We start from the raw sequence: 9,957 nt of genomic DNA, 5'->3' as shown, positions 1-9,957 counted from the left end.
GCCTGCACGAAACACAGCCTAAAATCCAGTTTCTAAAATGCCCGTTGGGAAAAATGAATTGTTGGAAAATTATTTAAAACATTTCCCTGTTTTGGCCGCTAGGATTTGACATCTCCACCGTGGCGCTCTATAGAGGCTTACAACCCATAGGAATTCCCACCCAGTTGACTACTTTAAAATGGTGGCAGGTAGCCTCGTGGTTAGAGCTTTGGGCCAGTAACCAAAAATTGTGAGATTGAATTCCCAAACTGACAAGGTAAAAATCTGTCGTAACCCCTCCTAGGCCGTCATTGTAAATAAGAATGTGTTCTTAACTGACTTGCCTAGTTAAATAAAGGTTAATAAAAAATAAATGGTGCTCCCATGGTAAAACGTTTTTTTTTTTTGAGTTTTTGTATGGAGGCCAAGAAGAGTCGACTTTGGTCAACAACGACAAAAATGAATGGCTTACTTCCTAGGTGAGATTTATTTGATTGAATAGAAATGTAATTATAAATGATTTGTTTGTAGTGTACTGATAGGTAGGACATGTGACATTACGGTAACTTTGAGATTAAAACACATTTTTTTATCGGAGATTGCTATGGGTATTCATGACATGAGGCTAGAAGCAAAGCAACTCACTCAATTTCAATGTATGGGGCTTTATTGGCATGGGAAACAGATGTTTACATTGCCAAAGCAAGTGAAATAGATAAACAAAAGTGAAATAAACAATACATTTACAGTAAACATTACTCACAAAAGTAAAAAAATATATATATATATATAAAAAAGACTTCTCTCTCTCCATTGAATAGAATACAGGCGGTTGACGTCGTCAACCCTTTTCGAATATTCAAAAAGGATTACAATAATGAGATGTGTCCACCAATCCAAAAAAGGATACGTGGGAACTAGACAGCCCGCCGTGCCTTGGACAACGACTCCATTGTTAGGGCGGAGAGAGACGTATATCTTGTCAGTATATCCACAATCTTTGATAGAACTAACACAGAAACAAGGGGGTTTGTTCAAACACGTTTAAATTGAGCGTGCAGCTTCGTAAATCTACGGATACTCTGAACTAATATTGCATTGAGCGCGACTCACAATGTAAGATTAAGCAAGCGCGCCAAATCTTCGAGTTCTGACCGATTTGAACAGACCAACACAGTCATAGCACTGCGCGGCAAAGCACAAACATGTGGGTGCAGCTTTCAACAAACTGGTGCGTATAAGGTTTATTTGTACATTTTAATGAGCGGGCTATGAGTTTGGTCATGTTTAAGTAGATTAAAATACACAAGTTGTGTATTTCATGTTGGCATGATTACTGCTAGCATAACCATAGCCAAATTGCATAGTATATTTGCATATTTGTAGCTGCCCGTTTTAGCTTTCAATGTATTGCCTCCACCTGCATGTTTGGTGTTGACTAGAAATTAATCTTAATAATAAGCTAGCTAACGTTACATGTTTAATTTTCCGGTCCTGTGTGGGTTGTTGTAACCGTTCAGTTTCAGTAAACTATCTAACCTACCTAGCTACTGTAGGTAGTTGCCTGGAAACCCGACGTTGAATTGCATTAAAGTCTACGCCAAGGCAGAAATCAAATTAAATTGTATTGGTCTCATACACATGTCTAGCAAATGTTATTGCGTGTGTTCCTTGCTCCAACAGTGCAGCAATTGCTAACAATACACATCTGTCTGTGTGATTGGATGTAGAGACATGATGGACCGTGTGTGGATAGAATATTTATTTAACCTTTATTTAACCAGGTAGGCAAGTTGAACAAGTTCTCATTTACAATTGCGACCTGGCCAAGATAAAGCAAAGCAGTGGAGTAAAACAAACATACAGTAGAAACAAGTCTATACGATGTGAGCAAATGAGGTGAGATAAGGGAGGTAAAGGCAAAAAAAGGCCATGGTGGCAAAGTAAATACAATATAGCAAGTAAAACACTGGAATGGTGGATTTGCAATGGAAGAATGTGCAAAGTAGAAATTAAAATAATGGGGTGCAAAGAATATATAACGTTAGTATCGTCGTTATCTGAAGGACTTGGTCAGAATAATATGCACAGCAATAGTTGAATAGGGTGGACTAGAAAACAATATACGCATAAAATGGGTAAAACAATATTTAAACATAATTAAAGTGACCAATGTAACATATTTAATTCATTTTCTGAATAACTAAGATGTAAATATTGTTGTTCCTGGAAGCCGTTGTCGTAGTGATAACCAAATGATACCTGCGCAGCCTCTTAAGGCGCAAGAATGAGCGTTTGAATCAGGAAGGTTTACTCTCGCGACCTCTACAAGCCAGAATGTTGAATACAATTATATTTTAATGTACTTCACCGGTTGTCTGTGCGGTTGGTCCTTTCGGTGGTAGTAATGTGAGACAATATATCAACAGGGAAGTATATTTACAAACTTTTCAAACCGCTGGTGTCACCTGAAGCTTGCGCAGAATCATGTCGCTAAACATGCTCGGCAAGTATTCCTCTTGTGCATGTATCCAACTTGTGCGCATGCTCCAGGTCATAGAAATATGAATGCACTACTAGCGCTTTGAGAAGTTAGTTAGCTAGAATAATCTGGATTTGTTATTAATTGAAAACCTTGTTATTAATTTAACCCAGTTTTGTATCAGATATCAATATTTGTTCCCCGTATTAGTTTACCATTTTTAAACACATTTTGCATAATGAATGGGTAAGTGGATAAATGTCACGCCCACTAAGGCAACCTAGTCTATTCTATTTTCTCCATAGTGGAAAAAAAAACATTTGAATTTTACGGAAAAATACAGCTCAAGTGATTTTAAGGTGTGTGCTGGTACTGATTTCCACATTACTCTCATCCAGCCCCTGTGACATCACTACAGCTGAGAGTAGAGAAGACACACTGGCCAAGTGAGTGACTGAGCTGTGGCAGAGGAGAGGGGTCAACATGGGGCTACACTCAGCCCAGAAGAAGCACTTTCCCCTGAAGGGGATTGGTGGCGTGGTTGCCCTGTTCGAAGCGGAGCTCCGTAAATCTGAACCAGACCTAGCCCTTCTCTCATTGGTCCTGGGCTTTGCAGAACACTTTCTGGCTGTCAACCGGGTCATACCAATTAACGTCCCGGGGGTGCGCTTTGAGCCGCTGGAGCTAGACTGCCCAAACTCCTGCTTTCCTACAGTGGAGTTAGGGATGCTATCGGCCCTGCACGAGCGCTTCGCAGCCCAGATCCGGGGCGCTGTGGATCTGTCCCAGTACCGCAGGCCTGCTGGCGGGTCCAGCAGGGAACTGGTGAAGAAAGTATCTGACGTCATCTGGAACAGCCTAAGCCGCTCCTACTTTAAGGACCGCGCCCACATCCAGTCCCTCTTCAGTCTCATCACTGGTAGGGGTCATTAGATGCAGGGACGGGTTATATGGGGGTACCACTACATTAATAGAATATGATCTATAATATTGATACAGTCTCCTATGTTGGATGATTAGCTATATTGCATTTGTGGCCCAGTAGCTATATTTCTTGGATAAACCTGTTTCTGTGTCTTTGCAGTGTGTCCATCCTCACACCAGTCAGTTATCTGAAAGAGGGGTAAAGCTACAAATAATCTATCATATTTTTGTCATTTTGAACAGGCACAAAGCTGGACAGCTCGGGGGTGGCGTTTGCGGTGGTGGCAGCATGCCAGGTGCTGGGGCTGCGGGACGTGCACCTGGCCCTGTCCGAGGACCACGCCTGGGTCATCTTTGGCAAGAACGGAGAGGAGACTGCAGAGGTCACCTGGCACGGAAAGGGCAACGAGGACCGGAGGGGGCAGACAGTTGCTGCCGGTGTCGGTGAGAGGGTAAGTAAGATAACGATACTTCCGTCCCCCGCGGAAACATTATAATAACATGCACTCTCACATACCTTTTTTAATATAGCTACATATCAACTACATATAACAGCTGTTCTACACACACACACACACACACACACACACACACACACACACACACACACACACACACACACACTCCTCTCACCTTGCACATGTAATCACAGAGTAAAACACAACACCTCTCAACCCTAACCCCCATCTCTCCCCCCTTCCCCAGAGCTGGCTGTACTTAAAGGGCTCATATATGAAGTGTAACAGGAACATGGAGGTGGCCTTCATGGTGTGTGCCATCAACCCCTCTCTGGACCTGCACACTGACAGCTCCGAGATGCTACAACTTCAGCAGGTCAGACCACCACCAATATTAACAATAGATGTACACTAGCACAGGGGTTCACAAAGTGGGGTCAGGGGGTCCATGGCCAGATCTCAAAATATATATATCTAGTAAATTAATATTTGTTTTGAACATTAATGCTTTAAATGAAGCTTTAAAACTGCAAATGGCATACTGCCCCATGTCAAAATTTGTAGAATTGCAATAAATTAGCTTAAAACGGCAAAAAAAGGTTTTCTCTGCCCAAGGCAGAATGTAAGAGGAGGGCCTTTTAATATGTTATTTCCCAGGGCCTGAGACTTAATTACTCTGGTCATGTACTGCAGAAGTCTTGTAAAACTGCTTGTATGCTATTTTTATCGCACTCTAATTTTTAAAGTGATATTGATCTGATATTATTTTATTTAGAAAATAAATGTAACCTTTATTTAACTAGGCAAGTCAGTGAAGAACAAATTCTTATTTACAATGACGGCCTAGACCGGCCAAACCCGGACGATGCTGGACCAATTGTGCGCCGCCCTATGGGACTCCCAATCACGGCCGGTTGTGATACAGCCTGGTATCGAACCAGGCTGTCTGTAGTGACACCTCTAGCACTAAAATGCAGTGCCTTAGGCCACTCTGGAGCCCAAGGGGTCCCTGACGCAAAAATGAATCCCTGCACAAGCACGTGTGATATAATGAATAGGACTTCCTGATATTGTAAGGGGAGAGTTGCACCTGTTGGCATCATCAAAGTCCAAGACATCAAGCATTCCCGAACTGTAGTTTATATTTACCGTGATCAGTGCTTCTGTGTGATGTCCTCTTTCTGATCTCTCTCTCTCTCTCTCTCTGATCTTTTTCGTGCACAGAGGCTTCTATGGTTGCTGTATGAGCGAGGAGACCTGGAAAGGTGATACTTTTTGAAATGTACCAAAAAGTATCTGGAAAAACAATCTGTTTTTTGAATTGTTGCGGTGAAAATGTCTCATGGTTCTAACCAAATGAATTATTATTTTCTGTGGTGAACAGGTTCTTATCCTGTCAAATCAACCATCTTTTCACTTGCTGTTTCACAGATACCCCATGGCCATGGGCACCCTGGCAGACTTGGAGGACCAGGAGCCCATCCCTGGCAAAGAGAGCCCCCACGCCATCCACCTTAAAGTGAGTGTGTGGAGAGCTGTACATATTCTTGTAAAAAAAAAAAAACTTTGTCAAAATGTCATGATCTTAAATAATTGCTTCTTTTACTCCTTAACTTATGTCATCATTGTGAATTTGTTTGCTTAAAGTGTGTTTATTTTGTTTCTAGGCTGTGAACTCTGCTAAGAAGTACTACAACAACGAGCACATCTACCCCTTCATGTACCTGGCCGGCTACCACTACAGACACAGGGAGGTCCGGGAGGCCTTGGGGGCCTGGGCCGAGGCTGCACAGGTCATGCAGGAGTACGTTACTGGAGCAGCTAGCCTGGCTACCTTCTCTATGCATCTTACACACTATTGCTCTGTGTCAACTGTCTTTCTTATTGCAATAAGTGTGTTTGACCCACATAAATAACCTTAGGCATCATTCATTTAAAAATCCTTGTTAGGTGGTTATGATAATGCCTTATATGGTATGATAAGTTATATTGAAATCTGCATGGATGCTGAGACAAAGCCCGTTGACCATCTCTGGCTGAGGTACGCATTGACGATTTACATCAGTTGCTGTTTCACCTTTCTGACAGCAGAGGGCAGCAGATCCCTAGCGGTAATGTTTTTGAACACTTCCTCAGTACTTTATGGTGTTAGTTTGTCGTCTTAAATCTGGAACAAGTTGTCTGAAATTGTGATTTTTATTCTAGCTTGAGGTTTTGCATGGCAGTTTTCCATTTTCTATGGCGTTATATACCTTTTATATAGCTTGAAACGCTTCTCTTTTTCTTATGATTTCAGTGATCCTAATGCATGCACGTCTTCCAGGGGTAGAATTTTGTCTAACTAAAAACGATCCAATCACAGGAAACTTCCTCCCAACCATCCAGCCTTGGCACTAGTTCTTAGAGGTCGGACCGACCGGATCCTCCCGTCTCTGTCTTCTCTAGCATGTGTGCGACTGGCACGCCCAGAGCAGTGTAGCAGTCAGTGCATTCCGTCCCTCCTCTTTCGCCTTCCCTTTCCCCCTCTGCCTTTCCTTTCCTGTTTCACCTATTGTTCTTTAATCTCGGCTCCATCTGTTCGCTGTCACGACAAAAAGGAACATGGAGTGTGATCTACAAACATACACAAAACGTTACGTTTTTGAGTATTTGCTATACTGTTTTTGTTTTCCCACCAAAAAGATGGGCTAGAACAGTGTTTATAAGTGCACACACCCTTTAATACCCCTTGTCCTGCTTATGTGGAAAACAAATAACAGAACAATTGTATTGGTGATGATCATGAATTGCCAGTTTTCAATGTGTGTTTAGAACAAGGTGTGATTTCTCACCTGTCTCTCAGCTACAACTACTTCCGCGAGGACGAAGAGATCTACAAGGAGTTTTTCGACATTGCCAACGACGTCATCCCCACCCTGCTGAAGGAGACGGCTGCAGCCGCCGAGAGCGGAGAAGGGAGCGAGGGAGGAGAGAAGGTAATGACTCTCGCCACCAAGGCACCATTGGAAATTTACATGAGAATGGAATAGAATGGTTCCCCTTCTCATTTTAATCTCAAGTCAAAGAATGAGGCAATCATATTTCATATTACAGCTACTGCCTCTCATGCTATTCTCTGAGGGTTTCCTTTTTCTTCTCCATAACACACTTTCCCCCCACCCACCCCCCTCAGGACCAGCCCATACAGGCCTCTGCCCTCCAGGACCCAGAATGCTTTGCCCACCTGTTGCGTTTCTATGACGGCATCTGTAAGTGGGAGGAGGGAAGCCCCACCCCTGTCCTTCATGTTGGCTGGGCCACCTATCTGGTCCAGTCCCTCAGTCGCTTTGACCCACAGGTAAAATAACACAAACCTGGATTTTAAATCCGAAACCCTTCCCCATTTACTTTAAAGAGATCTAGTGTTCCACTCATAATACAACCAATCTAACTTGGTCTTTCCACAAACGTTGGCTGTACATGGTAGTGGTACATCTCTTTGAAACAATGTTATTATTATCCCTTTTTTTTTCTCGCGCCTTTTAATTATGTTGCCTCACATTGGGTTCAATGTAAATTACACGACGTGACCTAAAGTATGTGGACACCAGCTGTCAAACATCTCATTCCAGAATCATGGAGTTGACCCCCCCCCCCCCCCTCTTTGCTGCGTTCTCCTGGCATCGGCCAAACCCAGATTTGTCCGTCGGACAGCCAGGTGGTGAAGCATCACTCCAGAGAACGCGTTTCCAACCCCCCGAGAGACCAATGGCGGCGAGCTTTACACCACTCCAGCTAACGCTTGGCATTACGCATGGTGATCTTAGGCTTGTTTACGGCTGCTCGGCCATGGAAACCCATTTCATGAATCTCCCGACGAACAGTTATTGTGCTGACGTTGCTTCCAGATGCAGTTTGGAACTCTATAGTGAGTGTTACAACCAAGTACGGACGATTTGTACGCTCTACATGCTTCAGCACTTGGTCCCGTTCTATGCGCTTGTGTGGCCTACCACTTCGCAGCTGAGCCATTGTTGCTCCTAGATGTTTCCACTTCACAATAACAGCACTTACAGTTGACCGGGGCGGCTCTAGCAGGGCAGAAATATGACGAACTGACTTGTTGGAAAGGTGGCATCCTATGACAGTGCCACGTAGACAGTCTCTGAGCTCTTCAGTAAGGCCATTCTACTGCCAATGTTTGTCTATGGAGGTTGCATGGCTTTGTGCCCTATTTTATATACTTGTCAGCAACTGGTGTGGCTGAAATAGCGAAATCTACTCATTTGAAGGGGTGTCCACATACTTTTGTGTGTATATATAATGTATGGACATCATCCACAGATCCGTCAGAGGGTGTCCATCATCACCAAAGAGCCTGAGCCCCAGGACGACGATGACCAATCCAGTGAGGACCCTCGCGAAGGCCGGAGACGTGGCCCGAGGCGTGAGTCCAGACTGGAAGACCAAGCTTCCCCTCCAACACAATCCACTCCCACCACCCCTGTCCCACCACCAACCCAACCCAACCAGGCTAAGAAAGTAGGTGGCGAGGGCGGGACGCGGCGTCGCTCTTCAGGGCTCCGCGGTGGAGACCCCGAAGGCAAGGCCAAGTCGTCCAGCCCGGTGCCCTCTCCTCTCCAGCAGCTGCCCTCCCCCAGTGGGAGTCCCCTGGTGGCCTTCCGGAGCAAGAAGATGAAGGGCATGAAGGAGCTGCTGTCTGCACCCAAGGTCAACGCCAGCGCCATAAAGCTCCAGCTCACCGCCCAGTCACAGGTGCAGATGAAGAGGCAGAAGAGCACGCCGTCGGGTGACTACACCATGTCCTTTATGAAGCGCCAGCGTAAATCTCTGTAGAAGGAGGACTCTGTCTGTAGAACATTCCTCTAGCATGGTTCCCAAGTCTGGTTGTGTTGTAAAGCCAACACTTATGGTCATTTATCATAAGAGTTGACTATACAGCTCACACAGATCTGGGACCAGGCTAGACTTTCTCTTCATTGGGAGAGAAATGAGGAGAGGCTGTCTGTAGGACATTTCCATTGTGCTGTGACTGTGAGAGGCGAGGCAGCACAAAAAAGACTGCCGCATCAACTTGCTTGCATCTGCTGAGCATTATGCGATTTACTTTCTTTTTTCATCCAAAGGTTATTTTAGCAATCATATCATAAGTCCCAATAAGTAGGGCCGGGATGATACCAGTATCATGATACTCGTTAGTATTGTGGCAATCATTAAGTTGTAGGCATCCAGAGTCACATTTGTTTATTTTCCGAGCTAGAGTGTACAATATTGTACGTACAGCAGGTTTTGTATGGTTTGTGTTTTCATTTTTGCCATGGAAAAGTATTGTGATGCTGGCATCGTCCGGACCCTACCAATAAGGCCATACGAGGGTCGGTAAGCACGTGACGTGTGTTTTAAGAGTGGAGGTAGTCACTTTAATCAAGTTTGAACATGTGTTGACCAAGTTGCTCCTTTTAATCTTGTGATTCAATAATGATTGTGTATCATACAATTAAATGCTGAGCAGTGGCACACATCAACTGTTGAGTTCTGATTGACTTGTGTGGAAGTTATTTTAAAGCCAAAGTAATGGGTGTTTTTAGATGATGAAAACACCCTGTCCCTGGACATTTTATGGGATGGGAGAATTGCTCTGTTAATGCAGCCAGAATTCCATTCTATATTTTCCATTCTATATTTTCAAGTCTTGACTTAATTTTCATATTTTTCACTGAAATCCCTGGAAGTGATTCGGTCTATTACTGTGTAACAATGTCCAACCCTGCTCTGTTGTCTCTTACATGCTAGCTATTGGTTGCCTTATACACCGCCTTTTTTTATTTCAAATTTAGGTGGCCTTTTTTTTAGTTTTGAGACTAGCCAGAGCTGCAATAGGCAACCTCATGATTAGAAACTGACCAGAAATACCATGCACTGTTTAAAGGGTATTGCTGTAGTTTTCCCAGCTACATACAGTAGTATTTTGCTTGATCATTGGTTTTATTTGCAGGTAATAAAATAATTTCAAATATGATACCCTTTTCTGTTTTGAATATAATGTGAATACTGTTGCACGTGTCATAATGGGCTATTCGTAGATGTTACAGTGTGCGTCCTCTGCTCGTCTGC

At 43.8% G+C, this 9,957-nt stretch overlaps 1 protein-coding gene across 3 annotated transcripts; it reads left to right on the top strand.

The window, feature by feature from the left end:
• Positions 1–436: 436 nt before the first annotated feature.
• Positions 437–9,862, top strand: LOC109906591 (menin-like). Of its 3 annotated transcripts, none has more exons than XM_031792178.1 (10): positions 437–458; positions 2,860–3,380; positions 3,629–3,837; positions 4,091–4,219; positions 5,068–5,108; positions 5,275–5,362; positions 5,511–5,647; positions 6,686–6,818; positions 7,016–7,180; positions 8,167–9,862. In XM_031792178.1, the coding sequence occupies exons 2-10, from the start codon at positions 2,945–2,947 to the stop codon at positions 8,677–8,679; spliced, it is 1,851 nt and encodes a 616-aa protein (XP_031648038.1). In that variant the 5' UTR covers positions 437–458; positions 2,860–2,944; the 3' UTR covers positions 8,680–9,862. The 3 variants fall into 3 exon arrangements, with proteins under 3 accessions (XP_031648038.1, XP_020359955.1, XP_020359954.1); XM_020504366.2 differs by lacking the exon at positions 437–458 and adding an exon at positions 873–960; XM_020504365.2 differs by lacking the exon at positions 437–458 and adding an exon at positions 873–1,210.
• Positions 9,863–9,957: the final 95 nt, after the last annotated feature.

This window comes from Oncorhynchus kisutch, linkage group LG16 (assembly GCF_002021735.2).
Source record: "Oncorhynchus kisutch isolate 150728-3 linkage group LG16, Okis_V2, whole genome shotgun sequence".
Classification (NCBI taxonomy): Eukaryota; Metazoa; Chordata; class Actinopteri; order Salmoniformes; family Salmonidae; genus Oncorhynchus; species Oncorhynchus kisutch.
This window is presented reverse-complemented; position numbering and strand designations above follow the sequence as displayed.